This window comes from Lepeophtheirus salmonis, chromosome 7 (assembly GCF_016086655.4).
Source record: "Lepeophtheirus salmonis chromosome 7, UVic_Lsal_1.4, whole genome shotgun sequence".
NCBI classification, from domain to species: domain Eukaryota; kingdom Metazoa; phylum Arthropoda; class Copepoda; order Siphonostomatoida; family Caligidae; genus Lepeophtheirus; species Lepeophtheirus salmonis.
Window position 1 is genome coordinate 14,414,892 of NC_052137.2, and position 18,703 is coordinate 14,433,594.

At 32.6% G+C, this 18,703-nt stretch overlaps 1 protein-coding gene and 1 long non-coding RNA gene across 2 annotated transcripts; one reads left to right on the forward strand and one right to left on the reverse strand.

Moving 5' to 3' along the window:
- The first annotated feature begins 925 nt into the window (after positions 1-925).
- On the forward strand, positions 926-14,726 carry LOC121121905 (uncharacterized). The gene is made up of 2 exons (XM_040716893.2): positions 926-1,303; positions 10,434-14,726. The coding sequence occupies exon 2, from the start codon at positions 10,535-10,537 to the stop codon at positions 14,141-14,143; it is 3,609 nt and encodes a 1,202-aa protein (XP_040572827.1). The 5' UTR covers positions 926-1,303; positions 10,434-10,534; the 3' UTR covers positions 14,144-14,726.
- A 1,918-nt stretch (positions 14,727-16,644) lies between these two features.
- On the reverse strand, positions 16,645-18,088 carry LOC139905942 (uncharacterized). Its single transcript, XR_011781101.1, has 3 exons — positions 17,425-18,088; positions 17,230-17,369; positions 16,645-17,168 (listed from the first exon to the last, which is right to left on the reverse strand). It is a non-coding gene; the product is annotated as an uncharacterized lncRNA (long non-coding RNA).
- Positions 18,089-18,703: the final 615 nt, after the last annotated feature.

An 18,703-nucleotide genomic window follows, 5' to 3' on the forward strand; every position in this document is an offset into this window, starting at 1 on the left:
CAACTGATACGTTTATCATACTGTCGCAATATTGAGGGAACGTTTTTTATTATTCCTTTTTAAATCAATTTATAGCAAAGATAGGTGAAATTCTGCTTAAAGAGTGAGTGAGATGTTAATACACGTACGACTGTTTAAATAATGATAAAAAAAGGAACTAAGAGCGCATTCATGGACTGTTTTCCTTTTATAATGGCTATATTTAGTGTTTTCTTTACACACATACTTTCATTATATATGGTATAATTCAGGGAGCACTATAGACAGCGGACCCTATGCCTGTTTTAATACATACATACAGATAAACTTTGCTTTATTAATATAGACAATCAAATTTTTCGGACCGTCATGCCATTTTTTAAAGTCAAATAATCCATGAAGGGCGGGACGGGGTCCCACACCCTCCTGTGTGGACTTACGCCATCATTTTACGGATACTAATGTTATTTTCCCCTTTAGACATAGATAATATGTACAAAAGTACATCACTAATATGCTTCCTCTATCAAACACTTTATTTTTCATACCCCATCGTCGTCCACTTTCAGACATATTCCAATAATTCACCCTTTCAAAATATATAATACTTAAATGCCTACTGTTTTGATCCTACTCCCCACCAAACAATCCGCCGAAAAAGCCTTCACTTAATGTCGAAACAGAGGAGGATCAATATGCAGCGGATCTTTGGAAAGCCTTTTTATTATCATAATTATAAGAAATATATATGTATGTATATACAAGAGGAAAGCGGAATTTTACATAGGAAACCTTCTCTCTCTCTCTCTATATATATATATAAGTAGTTTGTCTATACAATATGTAAGCTGAGTGTTATTTTTTACTGCTCCCTCTCTCCAGTCTCTCCTTTACTTCTCACTTTCTATTCTTTTCTCCTTTTTTTTTTTTTTTTTTTTTTTTTTTTCAGTACACATTTTTTTGGGAAGAGCAACATCCCTTCTTCTTCTGTGATGACCAATCATTAGAATATAACAGCCCTTCCTCTTTATAAGAAACCAACAGCAAACCACGAGGCATATTCATCAACAATATCTGTTCTTTTTATTTGTACCTTCTTATACTTGATCACTTTTGTTAAGTTGTGCCAAATCCAAAGCGTAAAAAAAAAGACCGAAAATAAATAGAGTTTTGAGAGTTCCTTAGATTAAGGCTCCATCCTTTTCCTTTTTTCTCTCTCTTCCTCTTCCAGTACCCAGTCTATTTACCTATATTTTATAAAGTAGAAAATATCTCTACTTGTTAAAATATTTTATAAGAAGGAATTTCTTTTTAGATTAAAAAGGTAAGGTTGATTCTTTATTCATTTGTATATGTAAAGTACCCAATTAATTAAATTTATCTTAAACATAAAACACAATATAATTAAACAGGGTTACCCAATCAATTACACGCATATGTATAGTGGCGTCGTTAGCCCCATTTTGTGGGTATTTGAGTCCCCTTAAAGATACTGAAGCCTCCTCCCAAATTGTTATAATATATGTATACCGGGCCAACCGTTATTATTCATTCATCTTTATGATGCAAATTCTGACTGGTTAAGAGTCGTTTTTTATAATTTCTCTATAAAGAATGTTCTGTAACACTTAATTACCTGTCGATAATTATGGAAAACATTGTCCTAGTCGTCATCAAGAGCACAAAGTACAAGAAGAGGATTAAGATAGCAGCACTTCTCCCTACAAGATTGTCCCAAAAGGTCATCGATGGGAAAACTGGGGCCTCGAAAAAGAAGCTCAGTCCACTCCCCATCCATGAGAGGCATTGTAAATCATCTTCCTTAAGGCCCAAATCTACTCCCCGTTGACCTTCTGAGACGATCCTGTCCAGAGGAATGCTGTTATAGCAATCATCTTCTCGTACTGTGTGCTCCTTGTAGGCAATAGGACATTGTTTTTCCTAGTAATCTATAGCTAATCTTGTAAAACAATTACTCTTAATCTCTCAAAATTTGCGTAATAGAGAAAGTAATAATAACAGTTGGCCCGGTGTAAACCTATTTATATATATAATTATAAAACGGTCTTGTAAATTTTTGGAGCTAACCCCCCCCAAAAAAAAAAAAAAAAAAAAAAAAATCATTCTGGATGGTAACTGAATAAAGATAAGACAAAATTTGTTAGCGAATAACAGTTATTAGAGCCATGAGTACAAATAAAATATTTAAACGTCAATGTCTTTTATCTGTTTATGTTATTACTTTACAATTAAAATTAAAGCCATTGTATCCCTTGTTTGGCATACGAGATGATTTTTTCATCTTATTTTGACTAAAAAGTTGCTAAGTATGTTTTAAACATACTCGAAATAATACCTAAATAATTAAATATCACAGTCATTTTATGGATAATGTACACTCAATTATATATTTCTCCTCTGATTGGAATAAAATTTTGTATGTAAAATCATCTAACCTTGAAAAAATATATTTGTAAGTCAAGTTATCACCTCCTTTTCATGTTAAATTTACTCAAAAATCGTCATAAAGATTCTTGCATTTTGGATTGTAATTCAAAAGCCACTCATCTAATGGATAAATATAATGTATCATTTGATGGTTATTCAGCTAATATTTGAAATAAAATTGATTTTATAAAAAACTTTAGTTGACCTACACCATATTTTTTGTCATTGAATATCTCTATCATTATAATCTATGATTTTAATGCAAAATTTATCAAAACAAAATCAAACCAATATCTCACTCTATAAAAAAATCAATTAGGACCAGACTTCAGTCTTTTTAGTATATTTAGAGCAATCCAGCACTATTTTTGAATATCTTAAAATAAAGTAATAATATAAATTAGTGATGGGGGACGATTAATCGAATGTTTTTTTCTGGCATCGGGATCGATATGGAGAAAATAATATTTAATTTGCAATTTTGTTTTTAATTTATTTAGAGTATTTAACTATTTATTACTTTTCTAGGTTATGAAAAAATATAGGCCTCCACAAAATTAAGGATAAATTTTGGCTTTTTACCAAAAATTTAATATTTGAATTATTTTTTCAAAAAATTTTATATAATAAATTTAATTTTTGAAATATTTTTCTAAAAAAGAAGGAAAAATTGAGAGTAGCTAGGGATTTTGAATTTTTTTTACAAAAATTGCATATTTCAAATTTTTTTCCAAAAAAATTAATTTTATTATGAATAGTTGTAGATTTTTGAAAATAAACTAAATATCAAATTGTAGATTAGAATTTTTTGAAATTTGATTTTTCAAATTATTTTCCAAAAAAATTCATTTTTTGGACTTTTTTTTCAAATAAAATCCAAAAACAAGGCCCTTCTAAAATATAGTCCTCTGGACGTCTCTGATATCAAAATTGTATTTGTGATTTTTTTTTTTAATCATCCCATCACTAATGTAAATTGCATCCCAAACCAGTATATCAACGAGTATTTCATTTCTCAATCTTAAGTCTGAATCCAACGATAAATATAATGCAATATATTATTATATGTAGACATGCAACTATTTTTGTTCAAATTTTATATGAGCATTTTTTATAGTATAGCTTAGATACACAGTTGTATTTATTTCCTAACAAATGACTAATATGCTGCTTAAAAATACTTCTTTTGTATGGAAATATGATTTGCTTTGAATTTATGGTATATATATCGAGTTATTATTTAACAAACACATTTTCTTAATCCCAGTTCTAAAAAGTAGCATTTACAATTTAAACGTAATATATATAGAATTTCGGTCTGGAAATTCTAGACCGGTCTAGAATTTTACTAATTCGGTGTAGACAAAAATTCTTTAATACTAAACCGAAAAAAAAGTTCGGTCTTGTACCGAGTGTCAACGTTAATTGATATATCACGAAATTTCCTCACTTACACAAAAATATAAAATGTATTTTGTTGTCAGCTGCCGCCTTTTTTGCTTCAATTCTCTTAATCAGTCTTCTGGACATTGATTGGTTGAATAGAATCAGCTGTTGTTAAGCTGGGATCACGTTTCAATAATCAGTGAACAATTATTTAATAGTTGTGAAGAATTGGCTATCTACCAACAGATTTTGGGCCTTTTTTATGTCTCTTTTCGCATAAAAGGCTGCGTGATACAATTAAAGTAACGACTTCATAAAAGTACACAATTTATAATAAAATTGTTTCATAATATCTAGTGTTGTGTAAGTCCTTACTTATTCGGTCCAGTCTTAGAACTGATCCTATCAATCCTTGGGACCGTCAGTACTATAACTGATTTAAAAAAAGAAAAATACATAGAAAGTTGAGTGATGTCATCAAGGATTGAACTTTTTAAGTTTTAAGACTGATATCCAGGACTGAACTGGACGGGACTGCAGTCTTCAATAAGGACTACCACAAATCAAATAATACCCAATAGTGGAATCAGTGTCGTATAAATAAACCTATAAACAAGGCCGAACACTCCAAATTCCATAGGGTCCAAGACCCAGATTGGAATTTTTCTTTGGGGGATTGTCCAGCATGAGATCATATTTTTATTCTTTTATAAAAGCCCAATTTTGAAGGTTATAGTATTTCTTTAGACAAAACAATTTATTTAGCATTTAGGTTATTCTACACCCTGCAATTAGTCAAAGATATGGGACACATTTCAAATAAACGATTGGTTAACAGAAATATCTTGGATGTGGTCACAATTAGTGTTGTGTCAGTACTGTTTAGCACTGAGGACCGTGGTTCACTCTAGTCTTCCCCACCTACTCAATCCCCACTTGTCGGTCCTTAAAGAAAGTAAAATATATTCCTCGTAATGTTATTTTGGATTTTTTTAAATTATAATGTTACATAGTACCAAGGTTAACAGAAATACAAGGTTAGACAATAACGTCATCGGGCTTGCTAGAATTTTCATTTTGATTTATTACCGACTGCTAGGCAAGACACACAAGTTTTAACGTCATAGAGAGTAATAGTGGTACTTTAAAGTAACAGTCAAGGAGGGCGATATTTAGCAACTCTTAGTAACATTTGTTCTCTATGACGTCACTAGTAAAAAGCGTGGTGGAAGTCAAACATCAGTCGGAAAAGCGTAATGGTATAACCTTGTATTTCTATTAATCTTGCATAATCTACTATATTATAAAATTATACCTGTAGGTATGTCACGCGGATTGGCAAGTTTGTATTAGTATAATAATGTAAAATAGGTTCATCGTTTGCACTAAAATATGTAGATGTATGTATGTATATTAACTACGAATTAAAAAGGGAATTCGGAAGAGGATTAGCAAGTTCACCTTAGTATCCTATATACATGATAAAAATAATTTATGTGTGGGTGTGTGATGTACATATATCCCACTTAGTAACAGAAAAAGGAAAAACGTATGTTCAATACGAATTAAAAAAGGGAATTAGGAAGAGGATGAGCGAGTTAGTCTTAGTATGAATCTTCAACATTCATTATATTTATGATCCAAGAAGGAACATGAGAAATTACCAATTGCAATGACAATAATTAAATCAAAGTGTCAAACATTTGAAAAATTCTTTTATATTTACCAAAATCAGTATTTTTACATATGTTGCATTTTCAAGAGTGTCAAGAGAGGGTGTGTAGGTTTGATTATATTTACATCAAACAGATTGAAACAACAAAAATGTTATAGATAAGGAGGTTTTACAATAGAAATTTACATAGCATTTAATTAATAGTTTATAGTAAATCGTTTTAATTTATAATTTTAACATATATAAGCTATTTTTCATTGGTTATCTTTAAGAAAGCGTGTTCGTGCTTGTGTATTAATAAAATAATTCGAAATAAAATCTATAATAAGTGTACATCCCAGTAAAATTTATTATATAACTAAGTAAAAAATAATATTTCATATTATATGGAAAACATGAATATTTTTTGCAAGTTATGTTCAATGCTTCTTATACCTATCTCATATATCTTAATATATGGCTGAATAAACCATTGGGATTTTTAATAAAACATTCTAAGGACTCAAGGTTAATAGAAATACAAGGTTAGACCATCATGTAATTGGGTTTGCTATCATTTTTAATCTGATGTATTGCACCGACTGCTAAGCAAGGCAGGCATATTTTGACAATATACGGAACCACTCATCTACTAAACTGATGTCAATATCAAAAGTGTGGTGGAAGTCAAACATCAGTCGTACACGTGTTATCAAATACCTTTGTATTTCTATTAAACTTGCCAGGACCTACAATTTACGACCGGTCTCAAATACTGACAGTCCTAAAGACCGGACCCAAGGACCAATATTCCTAAGACTGGACTAGACCGATACAACACTAGTCACAATCATAGTAATCATCATAGGGGATTTGTTGTAACAAAATGTTACGCAAATTATTTGGAATAGTCTGTTTTAAAATATATTTTGTTGATGATCTTGTTTTAGAAATATCAAATATTGCCGCGAATATATCATATATTATTTGTTGCCCAGTTTCCCCTCATTTTGGAGAGGGAAAATTACCCCCTGCCCTTTCATCTCCAGTGCCTATGGTCACAATTTCAACCTTTATATTTCATTTTGAGGGGGCACACTCTCCTAGTGCACTCTCCCTTTAGTTACGTTACTTAGTGGAATAACTACTATTTTGAAATTTGTACTTTGCTGTTATTTGAATTGGCAGATACCTTCCTCTCTAAAAGAAGTAATCCATAGAATTCGTACAGAGGAAGTAGAATAACTATTGGTCCGTACATTCTGATTTATTGTATCAAAGTTAGGACTTCCCCCATAAATCGAGAGATTTTAGTCAGTTGTAATGAATCAAAAACCCCTTTAAAATCCCTTTAAAACAAGACTGACTTTTTTTAAACAATTGATAAACAAACAAAGAATAAGAGAGTTTCAAGGACGTTGAATTACTAAACCATTAAAGAGCCAAACGTGGACACTTGTCAGTGCAGTAATCTTGATTATTATTCTAACCTTGATTACTATTTTAGAGAATCAATATAATTTAATCCATGCCACATCAAATGTATTTGTCATCATTTTTAATAGATTTTTTTTTTTTTTTACAAATGAATGTTCATTTAATCTCAAAAATCTAAAGCCTACATAAAATTCTAATTGTTGCAATACCAGCAATTATTAAAACTGGATCCATTAGTGTAAAATTTTAGAAGATCATATTATCAAAATCTTGATAGTACCACGGTGATGAGGAAACATATATCATCGTCGAAATAGCCATCTTTGGACTTTTGTTTTAATTATTTTTACGGGGATATCAAAGGTTGATTCAGAAATAAATTGACCCATTCATCGGTTATCGTTTTATGACTCCAAAAAAACCATAACACTGGTCCGGCCCAATTCTAAATACAAGGTCCTTCAAGCACATCTGTACTATATTTTACTACATTCTCATCAATAAGGGAAGCAAGTAGAGGTTGGAAAATTTATTTACAACTACTAATTATACAAAAGAAAAAAATCATTGAATGGGTTTGCATTTTTGCCAATGATTTGTCGATACGAAAAAGGATTTACAGGCCTTGCCCAAGTCCGCAGGGGAGACTTTGTCGCAGAACTTGATGATTGAGGCATTCAAGGAGTCGATATTGTTCTGTGAATTGGCGGATAACTTCCTCTCTAACTCCCACTAAAACAAGTAATCCATAGATTCATATTTTGGAGGGATTTAAGGGACCATGTGTGGGGGCGTCGAAATGACACTATCTCCTCTTTCAACAAGTTTTCTGTCTTGCACGAGGAGTACGAGTCTTGTTGAAACAGTACCATTTGCCTCAGCTTTCATCCAAGGTATCATTTGGTAAGACAGGAGTTCACAGTACCTGTCAGCACCCACCCTCTCCTTTGGCTCGAAGAAGATGGGGACAGGACAATGCTATTGCTCCCAATGAGCCCAAAAGTCATGATGCTAGCTAAAAACTTGGTTCTAAAGACGCCTGGCTATTATCCCTCTCTGTTACCAACCGTATGTTGTTCTGGATGTTGTAAGTGCTGTCGACAATCCCTTGTTTCTCAAATGAATAAAATATGGTTCGGTTACCATGGGACTTCAAATTGTTCAGCAATTTTCTTCTGTGAGCAGCCCAGGTGGGTTTAATTTTGTCTGTAAGGATATGTCCTTTGTACAAGCGGTATGACTTCATCCTTAGGTCAGTATTTATGGCCCTGGGGACTGCTGCACGGCTTATTTACTGCTTTTTGGCAAGAGCGTTAATCGTAGTACCAGGAAATGCCATCAAGGAATATGTGAGTGAGTTTTTTATCACTCCTGGAATTATGAGCCTTTTTCTTGGAAACTAAAGAAGATTGAAGGGGGAGAAATTGCCTTAGTGATAATACACAACACCATCACCCCCTTGTTCTAATGACATTGCTCCGGGCTCTCTATAGAAGAGGGGGAATGAAAATATTGTAGTATATACTGAGATATTAAGTTTTAAAATTTAAAAAAACGACCCGGTATCATACGGATATACTTATTCGTATTTTCGAATAGAAATCTGAAATTTATAAGGGTATAAGTACAACATGCATACTAATGGATACTGACATTATAAAGAATCATTTAAAGAAAATTAATCTATTCTCAGATGACATTGAACATACCTATCGACCCCTCCCCTTGTGATCATTATTGCTTATACGTACGTACATAAAATTGGTTATCTCCAAATCAATCAAAGTCCCATTACAAATGAGTGTATTCATTCCATAAGAAAAAAAACAGAGTAATCATATTATATAACTAGTACGGGAGTACCCAGTATTGAACGGAGGTATTAGAGGCAAACTGACATAATAAACAATTTATATATAGAATCGGTCCACACCTAATTTTTTTGTAATATCGATCCTGACCCAATATATTTAAATTACCAAATTACAAGGTATGCACCTATAAAATGAGACTTTTATTTTAATTTTGAACATTTATTATGAAAAAATGGTGACAAATTTTATTTTCAATGTATGCGCCTTCGCTAGCCACACATTGGGCCCATCTTTCAAGCAATTTATGTCTGCAAACCAGCCATCGATTCATTTTTTGGCTTTAGCTTGAGAATCGAAGCGTAAATCATTGAGTGCGTGGCCCATTGATGCAAACAAGTAATAATTGGAATGCACCATCTATGAGGAGTAAGCTTGATGAGCAAGAGTTTCCCAGTAGAACGATTCAACAAGCTGACGTGTGGATATAGAGCGATGCGGTGGTACGTTGTCATCAAGGAAAATTACATTCTGTTGCCTCGCTTCATATTTTGGACATAATTGGCGTATAGCATTATTCAAATCGGCCAATTTTTGTTGGTAGTGATCCCCATTGATGATTTGACCGAGCTGTAGAAGGTCATGCCATATGACACCACACTGGTCCCAGAACACACACAGCATTGCCTTCTTCATTTCTCATGTCAAAATCACCACTTTAGAATTTTTTAAACAACATAAAGCACTGTGCTATGCTTAGAGCATGTCCACCGTAAGCTCCACAGGCATTTGATGGGGCTTGAGAAGCGTTTTTCTTCTATTGGTAACAGAAAATGTCCGCACATCGTAGTTTGTAGGCACAAATTTATACATTTTTACGAGCGAAAAAAAGTGTGTTGTTGAATGAGACTATAGAAACAATGAATTAAACATGTCGAAATAAGCATTTAGGTTTTTGGACCGGTTTATAATGACTAACTGGCGAAACCATGGGAGCATCGCTGGAAGAAGTGTGTAGTGGTACAAGGAGACTATGTTCAAAAATAATATAATAGTTCAGAAAAAATGTCTTGTGTCTCTGTTAAGTCGGAAACATTTCAGACCGCCCTTATTAATATATGTTAATAAAACATTAAAACTAGATTGACTACTCGCTAGAGCACAAACTTCGTTTTCAAATCATTTTCTCTAAAAATGAAACTAATTTTCATGATGTGTTTCAACTAATTTATGCTTGACCTTGGCATCTAAAACTGTAATTTGAGTTATGTATGCCAATTTGTTCAAAAAATATGGTCAATTTAGCGTTTTTAACATATCGTTTGACCTTTTTCGTCACCATTATCTTTACTTTTTACCTTGACGTCTCAAAATTGAATGGTTTCTTACTGTTAACATATTTAAACTTCCTAAAATTTCTTCCAAATTGATTTGTAACTTTTTCAGAAAAAAACCGGGGCAAATCATAATAACCTTTGTTCAACTTCGTTGGCGGAGTTAATTTATTTTAATCTAATTCTACTCAGGATAGGAACGAATCAACAAATTAGCATGGATATTTATTGATACTAAAGAAAAAAGTATATACTTGGCGCATTGAGTATTTACTATCTTATTTGTTAATTTAAGGAATTTATATGTTATTTTTCAATATTCTCATATTTATTTCTATCTAATAGTTCCTATGCACTTAATTTATTTTCGTCTTTTTATTTCAGGTGTCCAGCATTATTCAAAACCTGAGCATATTGTCACAAATACATAAAATGGAGCAAATCCCTTATTCATTTAGTTCGAAAAATATTTATAAGTTTCCATAATGCCATTAAATCTAATAAGATCAAAAAAGAAAGATGGTTTTAAGAAGGTTTCAGCCTTTGTAAAGAAGGAAAACCATGAATCAAAGAGTTTGGTCATTAACAAAAAGGAGAATGGGAGTCTGGGAAATCCAACGTCACCTTCTAATGAAATAATTAATTTGACCTCCGAGACAAACAACATTATTGTTGGAGGTACAATTATGAATACTCGTTCCAAAGCACCCCGACTTGGTCTGGGTGGAATTTCGAGCTCTCTTTTCGATGAAGATAGCGGTATTATGTCCGAGGTTGAGACCTCATCTACGGGGATATTACCATCAAACCACGGAAATCGAAGGTCAGCAAAATTTAAAACATCTCTTGTGGGTTTGGGACCAATATACTCTGGTGCTCCTTCTTCCATGATGACAAGCATGGATGATGATCCTGGAATAATGTCAGAAGCTGAAACTTCCTCAACAGTAAGAATGAAAAGAAGTAATCGAGGTAGGAACTCGATTCCAATGGGGTCATTAACCCTACAACGTAGTGGTAGTAGTTTACTTTCAAAGCCTGCCACGGTTAGTTTTTTACATCAGAACGGTCCCTCACCATATTATGAGTTTCAAGACCGATCCTTTGTGCCCCAGCAAGCAGGAATGGGTATGATGATGATGAAGGGTTCCAACTTATTTGAGGATGATCCAGGAATTATGTCGGAAGCAGAAACATCCTCAACAGGTGGCGGAGGAAGAAGAAATCGTCACCATCATCATCATTCTAATAAGAAGTCCACAACTCATAGTAAAAGTACTTTGCCCGTCGTACGAACACCCTCAAAGACTCTTGAAAGGCCATTAGGGCTAGTGTTTTTGATATATAGGGGAGAAACAAAAAGAGCTCTTCTTCCGAATGAAATCACCTCTAAAGATACTGTCAAAGCCTTATTTGTCAGGTCTTTTGGAAAGTCATTAACCATGGAATACATGGATTCACCAAGGGTAAAAATATATATTCATGACAGTGCCAAAGATATATTTTATGAATTAGAGAATCTAGGTGAAATAAAGGATCGGTCAATAATCAAACTTTTTGAGGCTGACAGCTCAGGACGTGGTCCCTGTGGTTTGGGACCTGGTGGATTACCTCCAATAACGAATAAGGATGAAGTACAGGATCACGGCCCGATTCATTCTAATGACTATGTTCCTCTTGAAGGGTCATTTAATAAAAGTGGCGTGAAAATGGGAAACTTTCCTTCTCAAATATCTGGAAACGGAGTGGTAGGAGAAGTCGGTCGCTCAACTACTCTTCCAAGAAATGCTTTTTCTGCCTTGGGCATTCCACCTCCCAATGCCTCAACAGAGTTTACTCAAAATAAGCCTATAATAACGACTAGAGTTAGCAGTAGTGGACTTGGAGCACCAGTAGGAATCCTTCGACCAGAATCTGCATTGGGGGAAAGAAGTAAAACCCTTGGACCAGGTTTTATGAGAGGATACGAAAGAAACAACTTCGTCTCATCTCCAGATGGGAATTTTGGAATTAGTGATCAAATTCCAAGATCGAGATTCTCTACTATACCTGAGGGGCGGTATTATTCCGGTCCTGGCAGTACTGAAGAAGCTAAGGCAAGAATGATGCATATGGAAGCACAATTAAGTCAACTGACAGGAATGGTCGAGAAAGCACTGAAGAATAAAAAGGCTAGTGGTGGTACCAAAAAGACAGTTTCCTTTGAAAAGTCTGTCACTTTTAGTGATGATCCACCTCCAAGTATTCTAAGTACATCCAAGAGGCCCACTCAGACTTCGGTGATGCCCATGAATACTCTTCATTCTCAGCTCGGGATTTTGCAGAAATCTACTCGAGAATTAAGACAAGAAGTAAGAGTCTTGCGGCGACTCACTCAACTTCAGTCAATGGCTATGAAGGATTTAGTTCAAGATACATATCTTAAATTGAAAGAAGCCTGTATTGTTTTTTCAGGTTCAGTATTAGTGGGAAGTGATTCAGGAAGCTCCGAAGATACTGAAGAACGTTTGAGAATAACACAAGATGATGAGGTTTTCTCCAATGAACTGAATGCCTTATTAACACATCTATCCACTTTAGAAGTGCGTGTGGAAGAAATGCGAAGTGGTGTGATAGCCAAAAAGAATAAAATATCTCTACAAGATGTAGAAAATATGGCTATATCTCTGAGTAAAAATTCAAAGGCTGTGACACAACTAAAAATGGCATACCCTTCTTTAGAATCTCGTTTTGGTAAAGAAGGCCTGTTGCAAAAGAAGATACCCGAGAGAATTGACAATGCATGGAGACGCTGTAAAAAACTAACTGGAACTCTTGTCACCCTAAAAAGACTAGCTTCTGTTCAAGAACAAAGATTTAACCCTGGAGCCGTTCAGATGGACGTCACTTCTCTTTCTCCCACTCCGTTAGAAATGAGTAGATATGGATCGCTTTCCTCTACTTCAGCAGGCAGTGTACCTTCCTCTTCTTTAAGCTCAAATGATACCAGTAACTCTTCTCTGAAAGAACAAGATATTAATAGCAAGGATTCAAGTTTAGATGATTTGTTAGATGCACTTCAAAGTTATAGTAAGGATCCCTCGTCCTCAACCTCGTCAGGAACTTCTCAGGTTTCCATAGCTCTCAAACCTACTCCAGTTTCGAATTTAAACACATCCAAATTAACTCCAGTTCCTGCAGCTGTCAAAACAAATGCTCTCTCAAATGAAGAAATAGCTGACTTGTCTCCTATGAAAAAGCCTTCAAACTCTAATAATACCAGCGCAACTAGTAGCAAGAAAGTAAATACACCAGGTGCACCCCATAGAAATACAAAAGGAGCACCTCCTCCTCCCCCACCTCGTACAAGTTCTACACTGCGACAACCCCTGGGAAGAGCAGTATCAACGGATAGTACGTGCACTTACTCATCTTCAAGTTCATCCCTACGAAGTGGAGAAACAAGCTCATCATCTGAAAGCATTAACTCTCAAGAAGGGGCATCCAACATAATGATGCTTCGAAAAGCGAATAGTGTGACGGGTCCTCCAGTTCCTTTAAAACCCATAGACTTGAAATCTTTGACAACTAAAAGCAGACAAGATGCACTGGAAACGCGTCATCAAGAGCTGTTAACTCGACAAAGGCAGCTTCAAGAGCAGTATCAAAGGCTTCAACTAATGCAGGAAAATAATAAAAACAAACAGCAGATTCTTCTTCACCAGACGATAAAGCAACCAACATCTCCTCTTCCCGAAAAAGAAGCAGACAAATCTGAGAAAGACACGCCTGATGTAAGTAGTGCTCAAGGAACTCTGAATAAATCCCCTTCAGTTGCAGACAATAGTGTCAAGGATCAAATTAAGGCTATTAACAATAAAGAAAAAGGAAAAGGTGCTCCTCCGCCATTACCCGTTCGCAGCAATTCAATTTTAACTGAGCGAAAAGAATATTTTCATCAGCAGCAGCAGCAAGTAGCATCAAATGAGAAAAATGATGAACAGGCAATGAAAAAGGAATCAAATTCTGTTGTTAAAGAAGGGATTGATGCATGCAACAGCACAGAAAATAATTCCACGACTTCAACTAAAATATATGAAACAGATATCATTTGAAGAAAAAATATATATTAAATGTTGTGTACAAGTTGCGATTTTGTAACATTTGTAAATAATACAAGAGAAAATTGCTCAATTTCCAATCAAAAAATTACATGACTAGCTTTAAAAGAAGGATGGATTTACAGTACTTGGAATGAGGATATTGCAATAATTGCAATTGACTATTTTAAATCAAATTAATAAATATTCTGTCCCGCAGAATAAAGTTCAAATAACCACAGTTATATTACACGTAATTCATAATTTTAATAGATCAAAAATAAATGATAATATCCAGGGGCGTCCACAGGGTTTGGTTGAAGCCGATGTAGCCCTAGAAAATTTAATTTTTTGTCAATAGCTGTGAATTTTTGATTGGGTTTTCCAAAAAAATTAATTTTCTGTGAATAAGTGTGGCTTTTTGACATTTTTTATGAACAGCTGTAGATTTTTCATATTTTTTTTACGAATAACTATTGATTTCGATTTCGCTAAAATTAAATTTTTTATGAATAGCTGTGGATTTTTTATTTTATTTTTTTCAAAAAAAATTAATAATTAATAATCATTTTTTGAAATTCTTTCCAAAAAAAACAAATTTTTTATGCATAGCTGTGAATTTTGGATTTTTTTTTTTTCGAACAGCTGTGGATAATTAATTTTTTCCAAAAAATTTAATTTTTTGTGAACAGTGAAATTATAGATTTTTCCAAAATCTATAATTTTTTTAGAATAACTATGGATTTTTGAATTCGTGTTTCCTAAAAAAAAAAAAAATTGTGAATAGCTGTAAGTTTTTGAATTTTTTTTTTAAATTTAATATTTTAAGTTTTTAAACAGTTTTTCCAAAAAGTTTAATCCCCCCCCCCAATATATATATATATATATTATCCTTTGAACGCCCCTGGTATCAATGTATATTTGGAAATAATTAGAATTTGGTACAATTTTTTAATACACATTTTAACTTTACAGAAATCGCAACTTGTACACAACATAATATATACGAAGACAATTTCTGATACAACCCTATTATGTCAGTATTTAATGTACTCAATTTATTTTTAATAACATATATAAAGTTGGCAAACGGGATGATTGTAATGATAAAACAATCTTAATCAGAACAATGACATATGAAATATTTTTAAGATAATTAATTTATATTACCCATATATAAAAACATAATATGAATTCTACGATTATATACATACTTATTCTAAATATATATTATTTATTTAAATTATTTATATGATCATTAAATATTAATTTTATTATCACATATTTTGAATAATTAATTAATTATTATTTATAGTTACTATTACAGCTTGTTATTATTCATTATTATCATTTTTGTTTATTTGGTTTTTTTTAAACAATATATCTCAAAATCAAAATACATACCACCCATGTTCTATAATTAATTATTATGATGTTACAATTAGGGATTCATCAATAGGCAATTTGGCAGATTACCGATTATATATTCATTTTCGAGTAAATAATAACTACAGTTAAAGTCCCAAAAATGACAATAATATTTATAACAAGGCCTGCAGAGTTGGAGTCGTGGAGTGCCTTCATTGGTGGAGTCAGAAAATGTATACGGACTCTGACTTTGGTTACAAAAACTATATTAATTTACGTAGATAAAACTTAGGTTGATATTGAGTGTTCGAGAATTTTTTTTTTTTCTAAATGGATATAAAGTATAGGTATTATGTACTATTAATGAGCTTGAAAGTTGACTCCTTTGTATGTTTCCTTCCCAAATTTCAAATGCACGTTATAGTAGTTTATACAATCACAATTCCCCCAACATCTCTAAACTATAACGTTGCGTAGAGTATAGCCACCAGACATGCTAGTTCATTGCCTTGTCTTGTGAATTGTGATGTCATCAGTGTAAAGTGTAACCTAAAGAGTTTATAAGGGAAAGAGGGAGTAGTATATCTATCAAGAATGTTTTTTCTTATCTCTAACTCTGATTCGTCTAAAATTCGGTATGTGCGCTTTATCACCTCTTGTGCAGTTCATTGTTATATCTATAGTTGATAATATTGTAGAGAAAAACGCGTGCAAGGAGGAGGGGGAAAAAAAGACATATGGTATCATTGTTTAAAATACTGATGTGATTATCATCTGCCTGCTTTATTATGATTTTTGAGGGTATAACGAATGTATTTATTAACAAAATGTTTAATGAAGATATACTACGTATAATTGACTTCGACGTTTTTTATCCGTTACAGTAGATTTGAAAACGTCACACTCCATGAAATTGTAATTCATTATGAACCTTATTCTCAGAATAATAGCTAATGAAACGACAAAGTAGAGTATTTGAAATATATTTGAAGCTCAAAGTTTAAAAAAGAAGGCTTTAATTAAATATAATCTACATACTAAAAAAAAAACCATTAAACATTTAAGTTAAATACACAAAATTAAACAATTAAAATCATATAACTATTAATAATGATAAATTATAAATACAGAAATAATAGATTGATCCAGATAATTTTTTCTTGTTTTAACATCGGAATTCAGTTAAATATGTCATAACTTTAGGTTGCAATACACAAGCGAGACGTGGAGTTTAATCAAAAGATAATCACCCCTCTTCTTCATGTGGAAGTTGCTATATACAATTGTGCACAGGATAGATATATCTCTACCGATGAGATCTAACTAATTATTAATAATAAAGTAAATGTAAAAATCATAAAATTAGACAATAAATATACTAATAAAAAAATGTTATAAATAAATTCATCGTAAAGATTTAGAGCAAAAGCTAATTATGTAGTAATGTCCGGCGATATTACTCCCTATTAAGAGCATCAAAAAAGATTTTCCCCGTTATTTAGGTATGCTTATATAACAACATACTATTATCATGATGGATATACACAATTGTTAATTATAATGCAACACCCAATGTAACTACCCTCGTTGTTGTGACCATTTAAACAGTTGTTTTTGCCTTTTATGAGTTTTCTGAACACCATTTCTTGGAGCCCATCAACCATAGCTAAGCCTTTAGTGATAAAAAGTAATATTTATTGACTATGTAATATTGGAAAACCTAATTATCATACCCAAGTCTTAAAGCGAAGTAAGTAGTCTCAGACAAACTAGTTGCGAACCATCCAAAGCTACTACCCCCGTTGTTGTGAACATTTAAGCAGTTGTTTTTGCCCTTTACTGAGTTGTGTATCATAATTCTTGATATGTTTAGCTAAAATAAAATCATATTTTATGGTTAGATTTAAAAAAAAAAATTGAATACTTACTGTGAGATAGTACAAAATTCAGAGTTCCATTTCGATATTCGTAAATACTTTTTACTGATAACATGATCATCATTTGGTGTGGATGACTCAAAACATTTTTATATGTATTTCTATATATGACATCAGTACCAACATCCTCCATTAATTTAATGATGGTTCCTCGGGAAGGGATATGTTTACCCTTGTATTTCTCCATAAATTTTTTGAACGTAGATGATTAACAATGGATAAGGTTATATTACATGCAATAAGCATAGTTGTGAGATCAAAGTTAAAGTCTGACTTGATGTATTCATCGTCAAATTGATTTTATAGATGAATATCCATACTCTTGTTATGATATGAGGATAATGAGTGGCGTGTAATTCTAGACAGGGGACTAAAGGCACATTTATATCGACAAATCCGACAAACCATCTGTTTCTCATCCGGTAAATATTTTCCAAATTCCTGGGCCTCCATTTTCATAAATCCAGACAGAAGGCGACGTCATTTTGGGGATTTTATTCAGTTCTCTATCGACTATCACCATCTAATATTATATTAATATTGAATAATAAAGGCGGGAATGATAACATTCATGATTGATAGAAGAAGATGTATATTATTTAATCAATGATGCCATAAGTATTTCTTCTTTTCTCCTCGCACGCTTTTCTATTCTTACCAAAATTATCACCCTTAGTTATATCACGTCTTTTGACTCAGATTCATATAAAATTATTTAATAGAAGTCAACGTTTTGGACAGGGTTATGTATTTTTCTTTAGATTTAAATAGAAACATGAACTATCAATTAAAAACCTAGTTCATCATATTTGAATCGTAATGATGCTCTAAAAGGTTATAAAGGTAACTTTAAAACAAAAATACAGAAGGTTACGTGAATTCTGAACATAATTCATATGCACTGGCAAGAAAAAGTTTGGAAAAAATGGAATTTCCCTTATTTTTCTAACTACAACTTTATCATCAGATAACACAGTAATTAGTCTATTAAAATGAAAAAAATTAAGGTTCGATATGGGTATAAACATTTATTTGTAAAAAATCAAATTGTTTTTGTTTAAATCTTATCTTCATCAAAAATCTTCCCTTTGCAAGCTATAACTGCTTTACAGACTTTTGGCGTTGTTGCTATTATTTTTTTCAAGAAAAAGCAGGTGTGAAATCATTTCCAGCATTCTTCAAAATGTTTCACTTACTTATGGGGCACTTTTCCCGAACTTTTCTGTGTCTACATGTTCCTAAAATAGCTTTATTAGGTTCAAATCAGTAG

What these genes read in the sequence shown, in the direction of transcription:
- LOC121121905 (XM_040716893.2), top strand. Translation starts at nt 10,535, where the DNA reads ATGCCATTAAATCTAATAAGATCAAAAAAGAAAGATGGTTTTAAGAAG.